Here is a 26,296-nt window from a genome sequence, read left to right as displayed (position 1 = left end):
AGGGCTGGTAGCCTCGGGCAGTACGTCAGTACATGTTCCCCCTGAGGGCGGCGTTTGGCTGGCTTTGCTGCACCCTGTCCTGGTTCCTGTGAAGGAGGCCTTCACAGTAGCTGGGAGAATGTGTGTGAAGTCCCACCATCTGGCAAAATGTCAGTTAACATTCTCCTGGCTTCTGTGCAGGCTGCCAACCTTCACAGAAGTTGGGATGGACATGGCAAAGCCAGCCAGCCAGCCACCCCCCCCCACCCACCCCCCCAGGGAGAACTGGGGCAGTTGCACAACATCATGATTTCACTGCCCTGGTCGCTGGGGCAAGGCATTACAACTCTGCTGACAAGCTTACATTTTTGTCATGAACTGTCATATTTAGGTGTGGAGATGTCATATTTAGGCAGGAGGTGTTGGTCCAAAGGTTGAGCTGTTGCCTGAAAAGCTAAGCAGGATTGGTTGCTTGGATGGGAGACAGAGAGAGACTGAGAAGCATACCTCTGTGGAGAAGTGGAGTATGGAGGAGTCAACTGGCAATAAAAAAAGATAACTTTGAGTAACTGGTCTGAAACTTGGTGCAGTTGCCTGAGCAACCAGGGTGATGGCAGCCACCAAGAAAGGAAACATCTGGAGAAATGGAGGTTCTGTGAGATTTTTCTCATGGAATAATACTTGTGAAAACCCTACTGAGAAACAGGGTTTATGTTCAGCCTGCCTTTGTAAACTGCCTTGAGTCTATGAGAAAAGTAGTGTATAAATACTGTAATACAGTATTAATAATACATAAATATTTATATTCTACTCTTCCAGCAAAGAGCTCAGAGCATCATCAAACAGGAAAAGAACTTCAGAATCTTGTCCTGTATTTTTCAAAGTAGTACTTGAATAATTACCATAGATACCTGCCTACAGGGTGAGAAATTTTTGCCAATAAATCAAGCTTAGATAATCACCTTATCTCCAAGGTCACTCAGGGCAGAATTTTCAAGGGGCACTTGCTCCTACCCCTCCCTCAGAATTTCACAGCTGTACTTTGCTCTCTCTGATGAGCTCAATCTTGGCAGCTGATCAAGCCATATTGTTATCTCTAACTGGTTCTCTTGGCCCCTTAAAAGTAGATAGCAGACAACTTTTTTCAACCTTCTATTTAGCTAAATTTCCACCAGCTGCAGAGAGGTTGCTGCAAGTTCCCAAGATGAATACTGGCTTGGGCCTAGATCTTACCTGTTCATAACACCCATGAAAATTAAATGTGCTTGCATGCATAAGAATTGGAACCTTTGGCACATTAGAATTCTACATCTGTCCTCATAATGTCATTTTACAAGGCAAAGGGTGCAATCCTAACCCCTTATGTCAGTGCTCTCCAACACTGACATAAGGGCAATGCAGCTCTGAGGTAAGGGAACAAACCTTCCTTTACTTTGAGGATGCTTTCGTGAGTGACACCCAACTGCAGGATGCAGCACACATCCCATTGGCACTGCTATGCCAGTGCTGGAAAGTACTGACATAAGGGGTTAGGATTGCGCCCAAAGCTGCTGATAGGAACTGCTCAGATTAAGGGGTTTACATGTAAAAAGCAATGAAAGGATTCCAGACTGAATGAAATTGGTCTTCGGGTGGTATATATGCTTTCTTGCATGGCATCTGAGAGTGTTTATAATGTAGCTTTTGTGCTGATTTCTTTGTGATTCTCTTTTGTAGGCACTGTTATTGCAGAAAGCAATGGTTCAGAAGGAGTGGAGAGCTTAGGGGATGCACAGATGTCTGAAGAGATGTTGGCATTAGTGGATGAGTTTGAAAACTCTTGGCCCCTTGAAGCCTTTGAGGGAGCACTTGAAGTGAAAGGTCATCGGATGGACTTGCAAGGGATTCGTGTCCTGAAGAAAGGTTCTCAGGATGGACTTGCCAGCTCCTGTTTTGGAGATTGTGGAGATGATGGTGATGATGATGAAACTGAATGGGTAAGAATTCTTATCAGCAAGATTCAGAGGAGTCTCTCATACATTCTGTCCTGGTCCTCTGTGACATTAGTCACCTAATGTGACATTCAGAGGATTTTTCTCTATATCATCATCTTGTCTGATCTGCAAGTTGCCCGGGCTTGTGCTTTCAGTCAGTAAAATGCAAAGCACAGTGTCTGCAGCAAGGATGCAAGCTTCAAAACGCAGTTAGGGCTATCAGTGTATTTTCACAGTTTACATGAGACCACCATTAAAGACAGCTCAGAAGCTTCCACTAGTGCAAAATGCAACTGCCTTGTGAGCTGGGACAGCTCACTAGGGGCAGGAACACCTGTTCTGTTGGATTGCACTGACTTCCAGTATGCTTCTGGGCTCCATTCAAGGTGCTGATTCTTACCTTTACAAGTCCATCACAGCTTGAGACCAGGGTATTTGAAGGACAGTCTTCTGCTGTACCCTAATTTATGCCTAGATTGTCATTCAAAGTCCTGCTTCAGATGCCTATGTAGCAGAAATCTGATGGGCATCCAAAGGAATTAGGGCCTCAGTGGCAGCACCATCCCTTTGGAATGCCCCGCATAGGCCAGGTGAGCACTTGAATTATGCACCTTTATGCGTCCAGCCAAGATATGGCTCGACGAGAAGGCTTTGGACACTGGCTGGTGCCATTCTATTTAAACTCGCTTTATGTCACTCAGTCCTGATTTTTCTTTCTTTTTTTAATTTAGTAGATATTGTCTTATTGTGTTAGACAATAAGACAACAATTTCTGATAAATGTTGTAAACTGCTCTGGATCATACAGGAGAGGGGAAAGAAAGCAATCATAGGGAAAAATAAGTTCCACACTTATTCTGCTTTTGAATGTCATTGCTTGAAATGGTTTGATCTTTGTCTTTATTTTTGAACACTTGAGACAAGAAATAGCAGTTTATTGCACTGTAGTGGCTAGAAGGCTTAGAAGACTTACAGCCCAGTCCTAAGCCTCTGGGACCCACAGCTCCAGCAGCACCAAAATGGCAATCATTGGATCCAGTGGGCGCCAGGCTAGCGCCAGGAGTTTCCTTGGGGTAAGGGAACATTTGCTCCCTTATGCCGAGTAAAGCAGCAGCGGCACCAGTGGGTTTCCTTGGATCAGCCCGTCTTCTCCATGCCCTGAGAAGACTTACTGCTGCCCGATGCTGATGGAACGCTAGCCAGCCACCCACATGGTGCTGAGGCCCAGTGCTGGCGGCCCCTCCTTTCCAGGTGCTGCAGACATGCCTTACAGCATGTTTGCAACACCCAACACTGGCACGAGGGCTGAATAGGTTTGGGCCCTTAGTGAGACAGTCACTTCACCAGTCACTTGGCATACCCATTTTCATCCCAGTTGTGTTAATTGCAAATAGACTACGCTGATTGCTTGCAAACTGTGAGGTTACAGACCTTTTCACGGTGACCCTCACTGTGGAAATGTTGCCTACATTGTGTATTTCTGTATGCTTATAGAGTGCAATTAGACGTGTTGGGTTGAAAACAGAATGGGGAGTGACTAGAGATACAGAGAAAAAGGAAAACTGTCTGGAAATTGCCCTTGAAATCAACTCAGACTGCATGCTGAAATTCAGCTAGTCCATTCATAAATGAATGCCTGAAACCTTTGGTTCTCTTAGTGTATTTCATAATGTATTTCTTTGACAGATCACATTCCAAGTAAAGCGTGTAAAGAAACCCAAAACAGAAAGTCTGGATCCTCAAGTGCCCTTGGAAAGAAATGGAGAGGAAGGAGTCAGTGGAGAAAATGAAAAATTTTACCAAATGGCACTAGAGATCAGTGGGCCAAAAATACTCTCTCCTGGGCCACCAGGTAAATTTTTAAAATAGAAAATGTGAAACTTTTTCAGAACTTCAGGTGCATTTCAATCATACATCCAGTGATGTATATGGGTGAAGAGCTCCAAAAGGATCTCTCCAAACTGGGAGAATGAGCAGCAAAATGGCAGATGCGTTTCAATGTAAGTAAATGTAAAGTCATGCACATTGGGACAAAGAATCAAAACTTTACATATAGGTTAATGGGTTCTGAGCTTTTTCTGACAGATTAGGAGAGAGAACTTGGGGTGCTGGTGGGCAGCTCGGTGAAAGTGTCGACCCAATGTGTGGCGGCAGTGAAGAAGGCTAATTCCATGATTAGGATCATTAGAAAAGGTATTGAGTAAAAATCGGCTAATATAATCCCATTGTACAAATCGATGGTAAGGCCACACCTAGAGTATTGTGTCCAGTTCTGGTCACCACATCTCGCAAAGGATATAGTGGAAATGGGAAAGGTGCAGAAGAGAGCAACCAAAATGATTACTGGGCTGAGATTATTGGGGGGGCACAAGGAAAGGCTACAGCATTTGGGGCTCTTCAGTCTAGAAAAGAGGAACCTGAGGGGGGGGACATGATTGAGACATATAAAATTATGCATGGGATGGATAGAGTAGATGGAGAGATACTGTTCTACCTCTCACACAACACCAGAACCAGGGGACATCCACTAAAATTGACTGTTGGGAGAGTTAGGATAGACAAAAGAAAATATTTCTTTACCCGGTGTGTAATTAGCCTGTGGAACTCCTTGCCAAAGAAAGTAGTGATGGCATCATGCCTAGATGCCTTTAAGAGGGGATTGGACAAATTGCTGGAGGAAAAGTCCATCATGGGTTACAAGCTATGATGTGTATGTGCAAGCTCCTGGTTTTAGAGGTAGGCTACATCAGAGTGCCAGATGCAGGGGAGGGCACCAAGACACATGTTGTCTTGTGTGCTTCCTGAAGCATTTGGTGGGCCACTGTGAGATACAGGAAACTGGACTAGATGGGCCTTTGGCCTGATCCAGCTGGGCTGCTCTTATGTTCTTATGGGTGTATATTGTGCAGTACGATCCTATACATGCTTACCCAGAAGTGTGTCACATTGTACTCTTTAGGACTTGCACCCAGGGAAGTATGCACAGAGTTGCAGTCTTAGCCTGTTTGAGATGCCAAGCTCTCTCTTGGGAGAAAATAATTTATTTTCATTGTAGTCAGTGAAGTTGAGTAGTTAGTGTACAGCAGCCTAGTCCAAGAGCCAAAATTATAACATAAGAAAAATAAGCATGACAAGAACTTGTAATTCAGGTTAAAGGATTCTACGGTAATATTCAGGATAACAAAGACAGTCTGCATTGGAGCCAGACAAACATTCGAATTATGGGTTTCTGTGGGTATAAAGGTGAATGGAGGAAATACATTCAGGGCTGGATTAACCATTATGCTATACTTTACTGTAAAGCCTGCAGGCAAATGTGGGGCTCCTGCTGTAATGTAATTATTTTATGGAAGTATCTCTGTGTAGATAAGTACCGTTTTGTCTGGTTTTTAAATTTCCTACAGTCTAAATCGTAATGGTTGCTCCTTTATCACATGAAAAGGAGCAGAAACCTGCTGGTGAGAAAATTTAAAATACTTGTAGTTTACCGTCATCTCAACTGCTATTTTTGTATGTTTATTCCATTCTTCTTTGGAGAGCACACTATTGGAGATGCTTAGGTAAAGTGGCGTGCCAGACACCAGCTGAGTTTCTGAGAAGATGTGACTCTTTAGACAGAGGTTCCCAAACTGGGTCATCGCAATGTCCCAACCAGGGAAACCTTGTGTCTGCCCTTTAAGAGGGCTTCACTCTTCCTTTGGAAGACCGGTGCTGCCAGGGATAAATGGGAAAAACCCTTTTGTCCCTGGCAGGAGCACGATCTTGTCACTTCCCTTACCCCTCCCCTGCAAGCACTTACAGCGATTCCCAAACTCCCAGAGAGTCCCAGAGAGTTTGGGAACTGCTGCTCTAAGGAAATAACAATGGCTGTATGAAATACCATAGCTATCCCATTTTTCCTTCAGTAGTCTGACTTTGTGGAACAAGCATTTGCTATATCACCCTGGGGGTAGAAGAGGCCAGGACATTCCTGCTTCATGTAACATAGCTTACCAGCAACCAAAAAAACCCATGTCAAATGTGACTGGGAACAAAGTACCACCCAATCCAACATATCAAATGTAAATTGTCAAAAGGACCAGAAAGTGTGTCCAAAAGCACCAGAGGGTGAAGTGTAGCGCACTATGGCCAAGTAGGGATGGGTGTGTGTTGCTCACTTGTGTTCTTTGGGCTGCTCCAGCTTCATCCAACTGTTTTGTCCACTGGTTACCTCTTCGCTGTATTCATCAGCTACAACTCCTGGGACCCTTAATCTGAGGCATTCTTGTACTGAGTCTTGAAAAAAGAACATCTTTTATAGGTACCATCTTGCAAGTCACACTACTGCAAGTTGACCAGAACAGTGAAGATCCCAGTACATTCCCAATTTCAGAATGGGCATGCCCACAAGATGTTTACTTGAGATTGTTTATCTAGTATTTATATCCTACTACTTAGCTTCTCAGTGGTGCCCCGAGACAGCCAATACATTTAATAAAACAATTTGAAAAAGAGGCCTGTCACCAACATGCCCAGTATATGAGTGTTCATATATGCACGGGTACAGGTAGGACCTTGGTACCCACTGATTTGGCATCCACTGATTTGACTTACCACTGATACCAAGGTCTACCTTTAAATACGTTGTAACAAGGAAAAAAGCACCAAAATCCGATTTCCTACCTTCACACTGTTAAACAATAATAATTTCATTGTATTAGATTCCATTATTCACCCCATTTAGTGGCTGAATATGGTATAGTGTCTATACCAATGCATTCTGGGGTGACAACAGAGGAGCAAGAAACCTGGAAGTGGATCTTTAGAGCTGTTTTTCCACTGAATTTGTATCCGCTGATTTTTTTTTTTTTTATCCACTGGGGGTTCTGGAATGGAACCCCCATGGATAAGACATTTTTAGCTATTGCTCTGACACACTAAGGCAAGTTGGAACCTACATTTAAAAGACAAAACTGAAATCAGGAGACAGTGTACTGAAATAATTTATTATAAAGAAGAAAACAGCAAAAAAATTAAGAATAAAACAAAGTAAAATATACATTCAAAGGCAAACAGTAACAGCTGGGTAATTTCAACGCCATAAAACCAAAATCCTAAAGTTGAAATTATTTCTAGCATTGTGTATATAGCTCACATGTTTCTCTGTTCAAGCTGACAGTCTTGTGAGTATAGGAGAAGAAGGGTCAGAAACCAAATGGGATGTTGGCAAAACTAGTTGTGAGGCAGATGTGAATCACAGGGAAAACCTCACTTCATCATGCAAACATTATCCTCCTTCTCTAGAAAGAAAACTAAGGTTATGAAGAATGGGGAATGAGCATACTAGATAAACTAGTGTAATTCCAGAATAAGATAAAGTGTTTTATCAAACAAATCAAGGAAAACAAGCAACTTGAATCTCTGCATTTCACAAAAGTTTGTCCCTAAGCCAGCACTTGGACTCTTTGTGATGTCAGATAGGTTTTCAGCCCAATCCTGACTTGCACTGGAACAGGCAGGCCGGTGGGTCTGTACTGCATCCAGCACAAGTTTGGGGCCAAAAGGGGTGCAACCCAAGGCAAAGGGAAAACTTTCCCCTTACCCCGTGTTGCACTGCAACAGGCCCAATGGGTCTACTTGGATCTGCGCCACATGATAAAGTGACGCAGCTCCAAGCAGAATGGTGCGGCCAGGGGCCACGCCGTGCTGCCCGAGAATGGGGTCAGGATCTGGCATAACCACCGGATCCTGGCCCAATCTCCTGCTCCCTGCCCGCCCCAGGAATGCCTGCTGCCCGCCCTCATCCCACCCCAGAACGCCTCCTCCCCGCCCTCCCCACACACCCCCCAACCCCTGCCGATGCAAACTTGCCCCACCGGGGATGGATCTGGTACGGGGAGGCCAGTGCAACTCCTTGGGCTGGCCTCTCCGACTCCTAAGTCCGCGCAAACATGCCTTACAGCACATTTGCAACACCCCCAGGTCAGTGCAAGTGACTTGTGCCAGCCTAACCCAGGTGTGAGACATACACAATTATGCAGGGGATGGACAGAGTGGATAGGGAGATGCTCTTTACACTCTCACATAATACCAGAACCAGGGGACATCCACTAAAATTGAGTGTTGAGCGGGTTAGGACAGACAAAAGAAAATATTTCTTTACTCAGCGTGTGGTCAGTCTGTGGAACTCCTTGCCACAGGATGTGGTGCTGGCGTCTGGCCTAGACGCCTTTAAAAGGGGATTGGACAAGTTTCTGGAGGAAAAATCCATTATGGGGTACAAGCCATGATGTGTATGCGCAACCTCCTCATTTTAGAAATAGGTTATGTCAGAATGCCAGATGCAAGGGAGGGCACCAGGATGAGGTCTCTTGTTATCTGGTGTGCTCCCTGGGGCATTTGGTGGGCCGCTGTGAGATACAGGAAGCTGGACTAGATGGGCCTATGGCCTGATCCAGTGGGGCTGTTCTTATGTTCTTATGTTAGGATTGCGCCCTTTGTTGACTTGACTGGCTTCAGGGCCAAGCAAACCATTCACTTTTGTAAAGCTGTCTGCAGAGTAGTGTTACCAACACTGCTCGCTCTCAGGTTCAGCTTTGCCTGGCTTAGAAATAGAACCAGATAGGGGTGATATACGTATAAAAAGAGAGGCCAGAATGCAATGGATGGGTGTTGGGGGGGGGGGATATTGACTGGATAGCAGAGCAAACAACCTCAACATGCCACTAACTAGGCTTGCAGTAACAATGGGATGGAGATTGGCAAAAGAATATAGTTTTTATTAAAAGGTATAGAAAAACAAGAAAAGGCAACATTTACTTGTAAGATCGGTTGCATCAGGGCTTTTGTGGTTGTAGATAACAGGACATTTGTAAATAATTCCATTTGGGTTAAATGGGGAAAAAGAGAGAGAGTCAGGCTGTCAGTGAGTCAGAGTTTTCTCTGGCAAGGGAGCATGGCCCTTCAAAATAGAACTAATTGAGCTTCAAACCAGACAAACATAAAATAGAAAAATAAAACTAATTATACTTGTATATATTGTGTCTCACAATAACACAAGCCCTAAACTCATTCACATTTCAAGGCACTCCACATTAGTAGGAGAAAGGAAGGGGAGCACATAAACAACCATATTGCCTCTTCTTTGTCTGCTAAGATGAGATCCAGGCAGTATAATTTTATGAACGTAAGGAAAAAAGGAAGTGAAAGGAAAGAAAGGAATACATAACAATTATGTAAAGATGTGGCATACTATAGCTAAAAAATACCAAAAAAGCATAATCTTATGACAACTCTGTTTGGTTTTGATTTGTTTGTTTTTACTTCTTTCCAGGACAAAGGCGAGACTATCGCAGTCTGGGCTGGCCAAGTCTTGATGAGTGTGTAAAACTCCGCAGAGTTGAACTAACTACCGTTGCCAGCACATGGCTAGCTGTTTCTGCTAAAAATATTGAGTGAGTATTTTTGCTACAAATGAAGCTAGATCAGATGTACACAGACTATGATAGTTGTGTAGGCCTCAAATATTCATCTTAGAGGGTTGATACAGTGAACTATGACTAAGCATAATATAGGTAAACTGTAGCCCAGCATTTCTCAGACTGTGGATCGGGACCCAATTTCTGGTGGGTCCCACAGAACCTCCAATGAAAACATGGGGGATGGAAAGATCAGGTGACTAATTGCCTCAAGCCCTGAGGCTAGTCAAAAATCAGATAGCTGCTAACTGCCCTTCAAAGAGCTGAGCTCCTACAGTTTGCAATCTTGCGTAGAGAGATAAATGTCTAATCTTCTTTTATCTGGTGTGTTTTTTCCAAGTCCATCAATGACAGCTAGTGAAGGCTGGGTCACTTAACAAAACCCCTCAAGTCTTGAGGCTGTTTATTAGGGTTGCCTCATTATAAGAAATGGATCGAGTTCTTTGCAAATAAATAAATAAATATTTCTTTCTAGATCACCTGATATTTAAGCCTCCTAAAGCTAGGTGGGTCCTGCTAGAATGTCATTTTAAAAAGTGGCCCTTCAAAATAGAACATAAATATGTGTGTACACCCAATGCTAAAAAGTCTGAGAACGACTACTGTAGCCTTTTGCCTACTGTTACTGAATGTAGCAGTGTCATCCATAGTATCCTGGACATATACACCTACATGTCCTCTAATATCAGATATGTAATCACCTGCCATCCGTTTATCCTGCCCAAACAGAACATATCCTGCAGATTGAATAGTCTTCTTATTTTGCTGATTCTTAAGTGATACGGAGTCAGAAAGAAATGGTAAAATGACCAGGTTTGCAGATGATATCACATTTTTCAGGGCGGTGAAACCTAGAACAGGCTTCAAAGAGCCTCAGAAAGATCTCTGCAAGAAAATACTAAATGCTGTTCCATGTGAATAAGTGCAAAGTGCTGCATTTTAGGGCAAAAAATCCTAATTTCACTTCTACATTGATAAGAAGAGCCCTGCTGGATCAAGTCAAAGGCCCATCTAGTTCAGCCTCCTGTATTTCACAGTGACCCACCAAATACCTTGGGGAGCATGCAAGACAACAAGATACCTACATCCCGTTGCCACTCCCTTTCAGTTAGCATTCGGAGGTAGTCTACTTCTAAAACCAGGAGGTTGTACATACCCATCGTGGTTTGTGACTGTGAGGCCAAACTGATTGTAACAACCTATGAAAAGGGAGCACATTGTCCAATCCTATGCATGTTAATTCAGAAGTAAATCCTAGTTATTTCAATTGGATTGACTCCAATATAAGTGCATTTACAATTGGAGCTTTAGGGTTGTATTGAATATATCAATTAGAATATCCATTCAGTGTCCGACCACAGTGAAAACAGTAAACTCAGTCTTGGGAATGATTAGGAAAGACACAGACAGTCAAACGCCTATATTATACATCTTTCTGTATAAATTGATAGTGTTGCCATATTTGGAATACAATGTACAGTTCGGGTCTCTCTCAAAAAGCACCACCAAAATTCTCAGAGGTTGGAGTTCCTTTGCTATTAAGAAAGGCTAAAGTGTCTGGGACTTCTTAATTTAGGGAAAAAAAAGTTGGAGGGCAAGAAGAAACATGATAGAGCAGTATTTCTCAAATAGTGGGTCAGACCCCACTAGGTGGGTTGCGAGCCACTTTTAGGTGGCTCCCCATTCATTTCAATGTGTATTTTATTTTTAATATCTTAAATGTGATGCTACTATGATATGTTGACCATGTTTGGGGAAATGTTTCAGATCTGTACTTTATTTTTTTAACAGTGATAGTCAATGGGGTTTACTTCTGGGTAAGTATGGATAGGATTGCAGCCTTTGGGATGTTTGGGGAGTTTTTTTAAAGCCATTTCTGCCCAACGTTGCATATACACAACAGGGATCAAGTATGTACACCTTTGGGCTAGGCAAAAATGGGTTAAACGGATCAGTCACTGCTTAGGAGGCTTCTTTATTTTAAATACATTTTTAAACTTACTGTAAATCTTACTTAGAGCCCAATCCTGAGCTCGGTGCTCCGGCTTTTTGCCGGAGCGCACTGTTGCAAACATGCCGTAAGGCACATCTGCGAGGCTTACTGCTGGATGGGCGCCTGTGCTAGCTGGCACGAGGCTAGCACCAGGCGGGCGCCCATCCTCTGTTGCTCAGTGGTCTCATGCGCCATGGCACGGTAAGCAGGGGCAGGAAGGGGGGCAGGGAGGAGGCGTTCTGGGGAGGGGGAGGCAGGCGGAGGGTGGAGAGAGGACGGGGTTGAGGCGTGACGGGGAGGGGGAGGCAGGCGGAGGGCGGAGAGAGGACGGGGATGAGGCGTTCTGGGGAGGGGGAGGCAGGCGGAGGGCGGAGAGAGGACGGGGATGAGGCGGGAGGGGGAGGCAGGCGGAGGGCGGAGAGAGGACGGGGATGAGGCGGGAGGGGGAGGCAGGCGGAGGGCAGAGAGAGGATGGGGATGAGGCATGATGGGGAGGGGTGAGGGGGAGAAAGGGCGAGTGGGAGGCATGCCAGGGGGAGGGAGGAAGGCGGGTCCCGTGGAGCTCCGCTCCACCAGATCCAAGGCGTTCGTGTGGGGCTCGTCGCCCTACAAGAACGGCTTTACCTTACCGCCGACCTTTTGGTGGGCGGTAAAGTGAGTAGTCCCATTGCGGAGCTGCTTCCCTTACCTGGGAGAAGGGAACAAAAGTCCCCTTCTTCCGAGGCACCACCCGCGGCAGGCTGAGAAGTGCAGGATGCAGCAGAAGCCGTTCTCAGTGCCACTGCAGCAGCGCACCGCAGGCAGCTCAGGATTGGGCTACCCCTTACTTGATTTGATTTGATTTGGTCATATGGGGTGTGTGTAAAATTTTCTGTTTGATGATGTAACTTCTAGCCATGACATCACTTCCAGGTTAATTACTGTACATTACTTCAAGTGGGTCCTGACAGATCGTCATTCTAAAAAGTGGGTCCTGGTGCTAAAAAGTTTGAGAACCACTGTGATAGAGGATTACATTGGGAGAGGATTGCCACACACTGCCTAATGAACTTACGAAATTTACTGCTGCAGGACGTGGTTGCATACCATAAGAATGCTGGACTCGATGGATAGGGCAGTTATGAGAATATGGAACTGCCTTATCCTGACTCATACTGATTCATTCACCTACCTCAATACCGAGACTGGCATCAGGTTTCCAAGGCCTTGGGCAGAGTGACATTTCTCAGCCCTGCTCCTTGAGCTCTTTTTCATTCAGGATAAAAGGGCTAAGCCTTCTGCCAGTGAAGTCATCTTTGGGACCTTGATGTGAGAACAGATAAGCTGAAAGGCTATATGAGCTGGTGCTCTATGAGGAATGCCATGTTTAAATCATACATTTCTACGTACCCTGTGGCTCTTTGCTGTTGTAGCGTAGGCACCTGTAGCCTGTTTGCTGTAATACAACTCTGAGTAACAACTATGTCATTCCCCGTCAGCATCTGTGGGCTATGGAACTGGCTGTCTACCCCTTTGTTCAGTTTGCCTGGAAGCGTCAGGATTTATACCTTCCTACGGTGGGAAGGTGAAACCTGATTATAATCATATGTTGGCATATTAGATTTAGAAACTCCATACATTGGGAAGCTGCCAGTAGCTTTCTTTTTTCACTAACTAACTTCTGGATGTTGCAAGGAAAGATGGTGTTTGGTATTAATTACTTCCCTTGAACTGTCCCATAAAGGGATGCTGCACAAGCCAGTAGATAAGTATCTTTCATTGAAAGTACCTTAAGAAAAATGAGGATCAATTCTGTGCCATTTCTAAAATGTTTACTACAGTCATCGAAACACTCACTGACAAAAAGCTCAATCCTATACCTATGGCACATCCTAGGGATTTGCTTCTCATGATGCATACAGGTTAGAGTTCTGTAGTGCATTCTGCATGGAGCTACCTTTGAAACTGCTCAGAATACTTCAGCTGTATTACTGACTAGGACCAGCCAGTCGAAAGTATTTATTTAAAAGATGGATATTCCCACTTTTACAGGAGCTCCAAGCAGTGCATGAATGCTAGTGAATGCCTTCTGCAAAATTTAACTGTTGATTCAAACCTCTAAAGCAGTATATGACTTGGGAGATGGGCATCTGAAGAATTGCAAACCTTCACTTGAACCTGCCAATCTATTAAGGCTCTTCTCCAGGTGCCCAGCCATCTAAAGTGACATTAGAGGGCATCAGGGCCTTCTCAGCAGTAATGCCTGTATTTTGGAATGCTTTCTGCCATGATGTTTCCTGGCTTTCAAAAAAAAACACACACACACACACACAACTTAAAGTGGGGTTGAAAAGTTCAGAATAAATAAATAGCTTGAGACCAGCCTCAGGCTGCAGACACATCATGCCCAGTACAGTGATTCTCACACAGTCAACACCAGGACCCACTTTTAAGAATAAGAATCTGTGTGAATCTGACATCACCACCAGAAGTGATGTCATGACCAGAAGTGACATCATCAAGCAGGAATTGTTTTAACAATCCTAGGCTACAATCCTACCCACACTTACCCAGGAGTAAGTCCCATTTACTGTCATTGTTAAAAGAATATACGTAGTAGCTTGTTAAAGGTACAGGTCTGCAACATTTCTCCAATTACAGTCACATACCATGGTAGCATCAAGTCTAAAGTATTAAAAATAAAATATTGAAATGAATGGGGACACACCTGAAATTGACTTGCGACCCACCTAGTGGGTCCCGACCCACAGTTTGAGAAACACTGGCCTAGTGGATCAGCTTTGTGACTTTTGATCTTCTCTCCTTCATTCTCCTTGTCTAAAGTCTCCATTTATTATTTAGATGTGGTCTTCCTTTCCTTTCTAGTATTACAGAACACATAGATTTTGCCACTCAGCTACAAGAGCCAGCCATGGAACCCCTCTGCAATGCCAATCTTCCTGCCAGCATGCACACATTGGATCACCTCCTGGGTGTGGCAAATCGGGCTAGTCTTCATTACATGGGAGAGAGTCAGCTGAAAGAGGTAGGTCTCTGCTGTGGTCACAGACACACTGGTGGGAAGCTACAGGTCCTTTTCTCTGAGCAACATGGCTTGTGGACAGCAATGAGTGATCACTGTCACTAGTTGACCAGCAGTCTGTATGAAATGGATGTTGCTTCCTATATTGTACAAATGTGTTCGCTTAATTTTCCTAATAGATTTCAGTACCAAAATCTAAGCTTTTACAGAATTGTTAATTTTCAGGGAACAAAGTGACAAAAGAATGAGAGTGCACTGGGCAGAAGAAGAAGGGTGGAGAATGCGTATGTATCACTAGAAGTTAGGTGGAGGAGTAGAGATCTCAGGACACTGGATCTCAAGACCTGGACACACTACTGAGTTTGAGCTAGAGACTGATGGTGATAGCACAATATTATTCAATATAGCAGTGACTAATTACTGCCATTTTCTTTCTCTATTTGACTGTCACAGAAATACATTTCAAGGACATGGGAAAGCCAATTTATAGCCTGAGCAAAGTGTTTATATATCTAACACAGGGGTCTCCAAACCCCAGCCCAGGGGCCAGATGTGGCCCGCAGCAAGCCTCTATCCAGCCCACAGCCAGGCTCTTGTCCCCTGAAAGCCTCTGGCCCACTCAACTGAACACGACTGAACACGACCAGAGCTGTGCTCTGGTTGTGTCTGGAGGATGTTCTGAGGGCCAGAGAGGTTGAATGAATGAGCTCATTCATTCATTCATTTATTCACTCATCTAAGTTCCATCCCTAATTTATTTATTTAAATTTTATATTTAAATTTTTTTCCAGTCCTCAACACCATGCCAGATATTTGATGTAGCCCTCTGGCCAAAATGTTTGGAGACCCCTGATCTAACAGAAGGGAATACAATCATATTTTTCAAAAGACAGGATCTAGATTTTAAGGAACTATTGGATTGATTTGGTTGTAATTTACTGTGAGCAAATGCCTTTTATCTTTTCCTTAGGTGTTGCAGAATCTTGGAAAAGACCGTTATCCACCACAATCATTAGAACAAGTTGGTACTCGGATAGCCAAAGTTTTAGAAAAAGTAGGTGCACTCAGCTGATGCAGAACAAGAATATGTTTTGGTTTAGTTGGATAATGACTAGCTCTTTGAAACGTAGCACTGTCTCAAAACCTGCTACAGAGAGCAGCTTAATGTTGAGAGACCTCATCTCTGTTTACCATCTAGAAAAATGAGCAGGGTATCTTCTGGAGCGTACTCTGTGAGACATTATAAATAGATTGCTGTGAGTGATTGCTGACTCCCAGTCCCAGCTCTACCACAGATATGTAGTACTGGTGGCTCCTTACCTGGGACACCTTGACTCCAGCTTGGGCACAGTCATGGTGTTGTGGATCATCTCCATGTGATCAGGTAGTAGAGACTGATAATACCATTTCTGCCATAATTGGGGTAAGTCATCTCCTGGGGGATGTTTGCAGCTCCCATATTTCAAATGTAACCTATAGACAAGGTTTCAATGTAAGAGGACAATCCACCAGATCTCTTGAGTACCTAGAGTTGTTAATACAGTCGCTCCTTGTCTTGCATGCAGTTGACTTAGGGCACAATCCTAACCTGCGCTGGAGCAGGCAAACCAGGAGGCTACATCCGACGTGGGATTACAGCGAGCAGTGGCTCAACCATGGGCAAGGGGAGGCTCTTCCCCTTACCCCTGGGTAAGGGCTGCGTGCCCCTATGGGTCTCCTCGGACCTGCGTCACCTCCGGAGGTGGCGCAAGTCTGAGGAGAGCAGAGTGGCTTGAAGCCACTCCACTCACCCCGGGAACGGGGGTTGGGATCCGGCATAACCGCCGGGTACCAGCCCCGCCCCCACGCACCCGCCCCTGGGCCCACCTTCCCCCCGCCCTCCTCCCACCCAGTAATGCCCCTCCCACCCCTCCCAACACCTACCTTTGCCGCTTATGTCAGCACACTCACGCCAACACAAGCGGCGTCACGGGAGCCGCGGCGGAGGCTTCTGCCTCCATCCGCGCATCGGCGTATCTGAATGTGCCGACGCGGCCCCCGCCTAAGGAGGCGCAAACATGCTTTATGGCACGTTTGCAACCCTCCAGGGCCACCTATGCCGGCATAACTGTCGGTTAGGATTGCACCCTTACATGAATTAGAGCATATAAACTGAGGAAAAACAACAGTTTAAATAGTGAAGGAGATTCCACTTACTAAATATATGCCTGAGAATGAGCCTCAGATTGGAGAATGAAGCTGCTGTTCCCTCCGTCGATCTCAGTTCCCACCTGCCCCTCATAATTTTTAAATAACATTTAAAAAGTTCTTTAAAATGAATGTAAACAGTACCTATTTTTCTGATGCAAGGGAAAAATTTTCAAGGTAATTTTGAGTATACACAATTTTAGCTTTACACGCTGACTCTGAAACGTAACCATCATGTAAGATGAAGGACGACTGCATATTAACACTTGTGATATTGCAGGAGTCCAGTTGCATCACACCTCATTAAGCCTCAGGCTAAATAACACTTTTTAAATGTACTCCACAAGCAGAAAAATAATTTGTTACCCTGATCTTAATGTTGAGAGAATGATCCCTGTTCATTCCACTGCTATGTTTGATCTAGTCCAGGGGTGCCCAAACCCCAGCCCTGGGGCCACATGCGGCCCTCAAGGACTCCCAATGTGGCCCCCAGGGAGCCCCCAGTCTCCAGTGAGCCTCTGACCTTCTGGAGATTTGTCGGAGCCCGCACTGGCCCAACGCAACTGCTTTCAGCGTGAGGGTGACTGTTTGACCTCTTGCATGAGCTGTGGGATGAGGGCTCCCTTCACTGCTTGCTGTTTCACGTCTGTGATGCAGCAGTGGCAGCAAAGGAAAGGCTGGCCTTGCTTTGTGCCCAGCCTTTTATAGGCCTTGAGCTATTGCAAGACCATTCATTCATTCATACAAGTTCCATCTCCAATATATTTGTTTATGTAAATTTATTCAAATTTTAAATGTAAATTAATTCTTCTTTTCCCTGGCCCCCGACACAGTGTCAGAGAGATGATGTGGCCCTCCTGCCCAAAACTTTGGACACCCTGATCTAGTCCAATGGTTGTCACACGTTTAGTGCCAGGACCCACTTTTTAGAATGAGAATCTGTCAGGACCCACCAGAAGTGATGTCATGACCAGAAGTGGCACCATCAAGCAGGAAGAGTTTTAACAATCCTAGGTTGCAATCCTACCCACACATACCCAGGAGTAAGTCCCATTGACTATCATTGTTAAAAGAATATACATAGTAGCTTGTTAAAAGTACAGGTCTGCAACATTTCCCAAAATGCAGTCACATACCATGGTAGCATCAAGTCTAATGTATTAAAAATAAAATATTGAAATGAATGGGGACCCACCTGAAATTGGCTCACGACCCATCTAGTGGGTCCCAACCCACAGTTTGAGAAACACTTATCTAGTTTAAACTGTATCCTCATCTTGTATGGAATAGATAATTCATGTGAAAGTGGCGTTTGTTTAACTCTGTCATCATGTGACTTTTCCTCTCTGCCACAGTAATCCACAACTCCCCTTTGAGTTGTTCCCATGTTAAAATAATTATGTGGCATTTGTATCATTTCACGTAAGTCTTATTTCTATGGAAATCAACACTTAACTTCCAAGTAGTGCCTTTAGGCTGAGATAGTACTTTAAAGCACTTACTCCCAAAGAATGAGCGACTGAGTGCCACTGAGTATATGGATGTTAGCACAGGGCTTTAGTGATATTAAATATATCATTGACTCCTGCACATGTATGCTTTTTCCTTTAAAATGGAAGCAGGGGCATAGAGAAAGGAATCCATACCGTGACTGCGAAACAGGTGGAATGAGCCTTTAATATTTGGTGTCCCTACCTAATTCCCACCAAAAATCTTTCTCCAAAACTCCAGTTTATCCCTGAAAGTACCATTTGCTGCAATGGTACCTTTGAGGTGAAAAAAAATCCCTTAGGGGAGTTATTTTCAAACTGGAAAACAATTTGTTGCTCCTTTTAAGGAAAAAACACAGGAGATAAGAACATAAGAATGTGCAGAATGCAGCAGCCCGTGTGGTCACTGGAGCTAGGTGGTTTGACTCTGTCGGCCCGCTTCTCCGGGAGCTGCATTGGCTGCCCATTCGTTTCCGGGCCCAATTCAAGGTGCTGGTTTTGACCTTTAAAGCCCTATACTGCTCTGGGCCAGGGTATCTCAGAGATTGCCTACTTCCGTACAATCTGGCTCGTCCTCTTAGGTCATCAGAGAAGGCCTTTTTACAAGTGCCACTGCCTAAGAAGGTACATGGGGCGGCAGCAAGAAATAGGGCCTTCTCAGTAGTGGCACCAATGTTATGGAACTCCCTTCCCCTTGATTTGAGAATGGCTCCCTCTCTTGAGACTTTTCGGCGAGGCCTGAAGACCTTTTTGTTTAAACAAGCCTTCTGAGTTCATGGCCTTTTTTAACTTCTATATCTTTTAGTATTTTTACAGGCCTGATTCCTCGATGATTTGCTGCGTTTTGCTCTTTTTATCTGACTTTTTATCTGACTACTGTTTTTATGGTATCTGTTAATGTGTTTTAATATGTTTTTATTTGCAGTTAAATTATGTTTTTAATCTGTTTTTAATATGTTGTAAGCTGCCCTGGGTCCCTTTTGGGGAGAAGGGCAGGATATAAATAAAGTTTATTATTATTTATAATTATTATAAGAAGAGTCCCTCTCAATCAGATCAAAAGCTCATCTAGTCCAGCTTCCTGTATCTCACAGAGGCCCACCAGATGCCTCAGGGAGCACACAAGACAACAAGAGACCTGGTTGTTGTCTTGCCTCTGGCATTCTGAGGTAGCCTACTTCTGAAATCAGGAGGTTGCACATACCAATCATGGCTTAATGCTATGTCTCAAATAGACAATAAGTTTAGCTTTATCAGTGATTTCAGTGGTGTGTTGTCAGACGGTTCCCATTTGATATCTTAGCCATGAACAGATTCCATACAAGTTGCTTCAGTGCTATCTTTTGATTCAAGTATCATTCCAAAGCCTGTGCAGCCTGTGATCATGAAGAATCCCATGGCCAAATCTTCCTCTCTTTAAACTATTCAAACACTATTCAGCCACTCTTTTCTAACTCTACTAATCTGAAAAGGTGGGTCTTACAGCCCTCCTGAATGCCAGCCACTGCTTGCTCTAGAATCTAGAAGACTTGTTCTTGGTGGCTATACCGTGAGCCTAGGCACAGATTGAGAATGCCTCTACAGTGATGAGGCATTACCTCCTACAATGATGGCATATGAAGTAGGACACTCAATCAGGTTGATGTATGTAGGGCTTGGAAGGTTGAATTGCTCCCACAAGCAGCCAAGTATCTTTCCAGAGGCCATTCGGCCTTGGTGTTTTTAAGATAGAGAAGGAGTTGTTAAGAATATTTATGTACTGCTTTTTTAACAAAAAAAAAATGATTTACATAACAAATGGTTCCCTGCCCCCAGAGGAGGCAGAGATGCAGAAGACACACCAATAGCTGCCACAGGAAAAGACACCATGCTGGGGTGAAGAGGGACAGTCACTACATATGAGAGAACAGCACTTTAAAAAGTGCAGCTTTGCTTGGTTAGGAAGAGTATAATATTGGTTGTCATCCCAGCCTGATTCATGCCCTGTGCCTTGAGCCATTCTGCTTCTTCAGATATCTCAGGGGGAATGGATCTTATAACAGATTGTTAAACAGTTGCTCTAAATCTCCACAGAGTGGCAGCATTTCTCTGCTGAGCAAAGTGCTACTTTCCTATCTGATCAGAATGCATTTAGCTGTTGTGTAAAAGTAGGCACCTATGTGCGTCTTCTAATATGATATTCTATGGATAAAATCATTACCCAGTCAAAGATAAGTGTTAAGTTCCATATTTAGTTTTGAATAAGCTTATGATGGAGGACAAAAATAAGGGCTTGTGATATATAGTAATATATCACAATTATATAGTAATATATAGTGATATATATTGTTCTTGGGTTTTTTATGCTACACTAGAATCAAACTTCTTGGGTCCTCTCCAGCATGGCAGCCCTCTACTGGAGAGTGAAAGGTCAAGGGAAGAAAGCAATTGACTGTCTCCGTCAAGCCTTGCATCATACACCCTATCACATGAAGGTATGTGTAATATTGCCCATCTTCAACATAATATATGTATTTGTTATGATTTCCAGCTTTCAGGTGTGTGTAGCGGATGACATGTGATCCCTCGTTTCCATCCTTCTAAAATAACTCTAGTTTGAATGTATTACTGAATATAAAAGTTTTTATAAAGTTTCATAAAGTGTATCTATATACAGGGCATCTCAAGAAAATATGCACCTTCTTTATGGTGTGAAATTTATTATGCTATAATTCATACTATAATATTATAGTTCACACATCCTGCACATATATTGTGTGCTCAGAAGCAGTTGCTTGACCCAATAGGTTAGTTAATTAGTTAATTAGAATTAGGTGTGCTAGAAATGTTCACCATTGGTGTGTATTCACTACTTATATTGATGACTAGGGAATCTGACATTTGGAATGTATTTCATCATATCTTGCATGATTTTGACAGTTCATTATTAGCGGTGGTTTTGGGTTGAAATGTTCGCAGTATGTTTTGAAATGAAATGTTTCAAATGTTTTGAAATAAAAGTACAGGGCCTCCTGTGTTATCCCCAGGGTTCTGTTCCAGGAACCTCTGCAGATAAGGAAACATGTGGATAATGAAATCCTCTGCTTTTGGGACCTTGTAATCCTCCTGTTAAGGGAAGGGCTTCCCTGGCTCTCCGAAGGCCTTATAACGTCACTTTCGGTTTTTCTGTAAAGGCGGAAGTGACCTTCCAAGGCATACCAGAGGAGTTAGAAGGCATTCTGAGTACAGTTCCCCTCAGCTCCAGAGGGTCCATGTGGGTCCAACGCATGGGTTTGAAATCTGTGGGTTCCAAATCTGCTGATACAGATTGTAGTAGCATGTTGTTGAAATGAAAGTGAAGTTGTTGAAATGTGTGTTTAATGTTGAAATATTGTGTTTTAAATCCTCACGGATGTTTTGGATGTTTGATGTGTTGCTGCTATTGTATATTCTGATCACTGTGAATACAATTTCTTTGGAGGAAAGTTGCATACAAATTAAAATATAATCCTAACAATTGGCAATAGACACCAATGAAAATGACTTGATTCTGACGAAAGAGGCAAATTTTTCCCACTGGACTTTTTTCACTTTTCCTCTGTTTCAGGATGTCCCACTCATAAGCCTAGCAAACATCTTCCACAATGCAAAGCTTTGGAATGATGCCATCATTGTGGCTACCATGGCAGTTGAAATTGCCCCACACTTTGTCGTCAATCATTTCACATTGGCTAATGTCTATGTTGCAATGGTGAGTGGATAATAATGAGATGCTATTCCAATACCTTAATATTGCGTTCTTAATACCTTAACCTTATTAAGCGTTCTGAGGCGCCATTGTTACACACGTGCAGTTTAGGAACAAGGACAGATTCTACAGCTGTACGTAGAGACAACAAATAGTAGTACACTTGGTAAAGAGAAAGTTCCAATAGTTCCATCAGCCAACCAGTCAAAGTGACTATGGGGTGTCACCAGCCCAGGGAAGGCGTCTCTGATTCACCCAGGCCAGTCAGATGGGCCCTTTTCATTCAGCCAGCCAATCTGCTTCCCTGCTAGTTCAGAAAGGCTTGTTTGGAGTGCTTTTCCCCATAAATTGGCTATTGTTTTTTTATCTTGGACTCCCTTTTCGTGAATTTGTATCCACACCATTTTTAGGTAAATGGACTTTCAGATGCCACATTTTCTTGGTTGTAGGAAGATCCTGATAACCCATTTTACATTTCCCTGCAACTAATACTCCTGAGATGTTCTTTGTCTTTGCATTAGCCAGCAACAAATAACCTTCATTTAAAAGAGATGAGGATAAGGGACGAAATAGTCAGTGACTCTACATATCTTTCTGGTCATCTAATGCTTGATAAAAGTCTGGAGCTTTTGGATCATTAGGAAGTGCACAAACCTTGTGAATTAGTTTGCTAGACAGGAGGAACATCTTGACATGAGAGTGTTAGCAGGTTAGAAGTACTCTCTTTTGGTATAAGAACAATAGAAAGCAGCAAAGGTAGGGGCAGTTTCCCTTTGATGGTGCCATGAAATTTGAGGTCTTCTCAGTTATGTAGTTTCTCTCTCTTCTGACAAGATGCTCACCTGGTGCATCTTGTCATGCAAAACTCCACGTGACACATCACTTCCTATCAAGATCCATTGTTGTAAACTGTATAATCTGGTTCTTCTTTGTTGTCTCTGCAGTCACATGTAGTGGAATTCACCACATGTGCAGAGCCATCCTCAGAAGCTTCCAGATTATCTTGATAATAACTGATTCCAGACCACCATTCTTCTCCTGAGCTCATGTGGGAGACAACCCAGTGCATGATTTCATGCCTCAACCATGGGTAGAACTGCTCCTTTTTGACTGTCTCCAAATGCTTTCCTTTGTCCTTCGCGGAAACAGACCTTACTTCAGTTTTTTACTCTATTGTACATTATAGTATCAGTAGTCATCAGTTTTAAAAATTGTTTATATCCACACATTCAGTCAATGCAAGGATTAGGTTGTGAAGTCAGCACATAGGGCAAAAATCATGTATAATCAAAATTACCCTTAAATTTTTTAAAAAAAGTATTGTCTCTTTAAAAACTAAAATTGCACAAAACAAGACATATGGGAACTGAGATGACTGAGAGCCCATTCCTGAGCTTGACGCTCCGGCTTTTCGCCGGAGCGCATGTCGCAAACATGCCATAAGGCATGTCTGTGAGGCTTACCGCCAAGCGGGTGCCCATGCTAGCCCGGCGCTGGGCTAGTGCTGGGCAGGCGCCCGTCCTCTGCTGGTCGGGAGTCTCACGGACTGCCAAGCCGCGACACGGTAAGCGGGGACGGGGAGGAGGCATTCTGGGGAGGGCGGAGAACGGCCAGAGAGAGGGTGGGGAGGAGGCATGACAGGGAGGCAGGAGGTAGAGAAAGGGCGGGCGGGAGGCGTGCCAGGGGAAGGGAGGGAGGCGGGTCCCGTGGAGCTGTGCTCCACCGGATCCAAGGCATTCATGTGGGGCTCGGTGCCCCACACAAATGCCTTTACCTTACTGCCGACCTTTTGGTGGGCAGTAAAGTGAGTAGCCCCATTGTGGGGCTGCTTCCCTTACCTGGGAGAAGGGGACGAAAGGTGCCGCCCAAGGCGCCGCCCGCAGCAGGCTGAGGCGCACAAGGATGTGGCGGGAGCCGTTCTCGGTGCCGCTGCAGCTGCGCACCCCGGGCAGCTCAGGATTGGGCTGCCCAAGAACAGTAGGTTCATTCTCCCATCTCAGGCTCACTCTGGGTCATATACTTGGGCAGTGGGGTAGCAAGTGGAATCTTCCCGGTTATTTAAACTGTTGCTTTTCTTTCTGTCTCTTTTTGCTGAGCTTTTATACTTGAGTTAGTGCAGATAAAATGCACATAAGATGCAGGATGACTGTATATATAAATATCTTAGGTTGGTTAATCCTGCTACGTTGTATGGTGTGTAAGGTCACTTTTCTAGTGTTGCTGCTGTAGGAGAAAGTCCCTCCACTGATGGGCATGGCACCTGTCATTTTCCATGGAAGCGAGTCATCCTGTGGATACTGAGTTCACTGTAAAAAGACAGGCAGTGCTAAGTCCTGATTAATGTGAAACCTTGAGGCAAAGAGGACATGTCTATGCTCCACACCACTTTGTCCAAAATCTGAGGAGTGGAGGGTCAGAACTTAAACCTCACAGTTCTATACCAGTCTGTGCTGAGGTAATAGTTATCAGAAAGAGAGGCTTGGGGCTGAGCAGGCAAATTAATGTGTGTTAATTTTGTATTATTTTGTAATAAATTTAATTTATGTCTTTATTTTCTATATGTTTTTTAAAAAGTAAGCTGAAAGTTGAGTCTATTGTTGTTTTCATTGGGCTGCGCTCCTCAGCATCACAGTCCTTGAGTAAATGAGAGGTTTTAGCCTGAGCTGCAACACCATTGTTCAGTAGTTTAGAACAGTGGTTCCCTATGTCCTCCGTGGGAGAAGGGAGCCACTTGAGTCTTTGTGGAAGCGAAATCGGAAGTGGTTTCCGTTCGTGATTTTTAGTGAATTGGATGCTTCACTACAGAGGGCTCCGTGGGGCTCCCTGCACCCCCAGGAAGCTGGCGCTGCCTGCTGATAAAGAAGAACCCCCCCCCTTCTGTCTGACAGCTGCACGATCCTGGGGATCACATCTCTGCCTTTCCCCCTCCCAACTCCTTAAAGGGACATAGGCCAGTGCTTTCCAGGCCAGTGGGTCACGACCCACTGGAAAGCACTGGTTTAGAACATAATACCTATTTGTAGGCAGCATGGGGACCTGTGTTACTTTGACCAGTGATTGTTTTGTCTGTGTAATTTCCCGCAGGAAGAGTTTGAGAAGGCCATGAGATGGTACGAATCAACGCTGAAACTCCAGCCTGAATTTGCACCAGCAAAGAATCGAATCCATGCCATTCAATGTCATTTACTCATGAAGAAAGAAAGACGTTCTCCATAAAAATCACAATCTCCTTCCTTTTTTTCTTTTCTGTTTTTTTTTTTAAGACAACAAAATCATTGTTCATTATTTGCTTGTAATAAGGTGTGCTAATTGGGAGGCCCCAGATTTCTGCCAAGAATGGTGTGGTGTTTTCATTCAGAAACAGAAGCCTCTTTTGAGGGAACTACAATTAAAAATATTGTACTGAACATCTGTATAATTAAATACTGAACTAAGAAACTGTCCACATGTCTGTCACCCAGACACCAGTAGATTTTCCATAATACTCAAATTGGTGCCAGCATAGAATGTAATTAGCTTCTTGTCTTTAACATATCTATGAAAATGCAAAGCACATCATTGCAACAGACACTGTATGTCGCAAGAAGCCATAATTAGCTCTTCATTCATCAGGGACTCATGTTTTTCCTGCCTCACCCAATCCATATTGCAGCATTACCAGCTCAAAGGTAGACAGAGAGATAAGAGTGTGTGCAGGTGGTTGCAGGCCATTTGTGAAGTGTGTTAAGAACATACCAGCCTTTATATCTACTGTTGTTTTTTGTTGGGGGGAGGGAAGGAAGAGCAAGGGTGATAACTGCATCTAGTGTAAAACCATTTGTGTTTTGGTTACAAGAAGAAAAGGGAAATGAATAAGGCAAAATGCTGTTTAAGAGGTTTTTATATTCATTTCTATATGAAGCCCTCTTCATCCCTTAATCCGTTGTTACTAATTATTTGTCAACGGGATGTTTTACTCATCTGAGAGTATGATGCCAGCATTGAAGCATGTGTACGCATGCTTTCTCCTAAGTCAGAGAAAAGGAGAGCATTTTAGCAAATAAGACAAATGGTCTGTTTCCAAATCAGCATCAACCTTGGTCAGTGAACGACCTGAAGCTCCAGATCCCATTCTTGAATCAGCAAGGGCACATCACTTGGATTAAAAATAAACAATTATGTTAATGAACAGATTGTTGACCTCTTCTTTCAATGTTACTCTTTATAAGAAATAATTTGATAGTTGGAATAATTTGATGCTTTTTGGCCCAGCGCACACCAAGGGATGTACATTTCTACTCTCCTTGCAAAATGGGTAGGAAGGTCTATTGCCTTCCACACTTTGCACAACTGCATATAAATATCCAGACTTTGCTAGAAACTAGTATATGGAAGCCTACTTTTACATGTCATCTCTCACTGAACCAAAAAGCATACTATAAAAACAAGGACTGAGCTAATCATATTTGCAACCAATTATGTACATTGTT

General features: G+C 43.8%; 1 protein-coding gene across 1 annotated transcript in view; it reads left to right on the top strand.

Moving 5' to 3' along the window:
* The window catches only part of TTC17 (tetratricopeptide repeat domain 17), a 74,576-nt gene extending 48,581 nt beyond the window's left edge, over window positions 1-25,995 (top strand). Inside the window, 8 exon segments of the mRNA XM_066635195.1 lie at window positions 1,696-1,955; window positions 3,638-3,803; window positions 9,264-9,384; window positions 14,267-14,426; window positions 15,394-15,477; window positions 20,455-20,574; window positions 21,687-21,830; window positions 24,912-25,995. Coding sequence (XP_066491292.1) covers window positions 1,696-1,955; window positions 3,638-3,803; window positions 9,264-9,384; window positions 14,267-14,426; window positions 15,394-15,477; window positions 20,455-20,574; window positions 21,687-21,830; window positions 24,912-25,043 — 1,187 coding nt within the window. The 3' untranslated portion in view covers window positions 25,044-25,995.
* Window positions 25,996-26,296: the final 301 nt, after the last annotated feature.

The sequence above is a fragment of the Tiliqua scincoides genome, chromosome 1, assembly GCF_035046505.1.
Source record: "Tiliqua scincoides isolate rTilSci1 chromosome 1, rTilSci1.hap2, whole genome shotgun sequence".
Classification (NCBI taxonomy): domain Eukaryota; kingdom Metazoa; phylum Chordata; class Lepidosauria; order Squamata; family Scincidae; genus Tiliqua; species Tiliqua scincoides.
The sequence above is the reverse complement of the archived record's forward strand: the minus strand, read 5'-3'. Positions and strand labels throughout refer to the sequence as shown.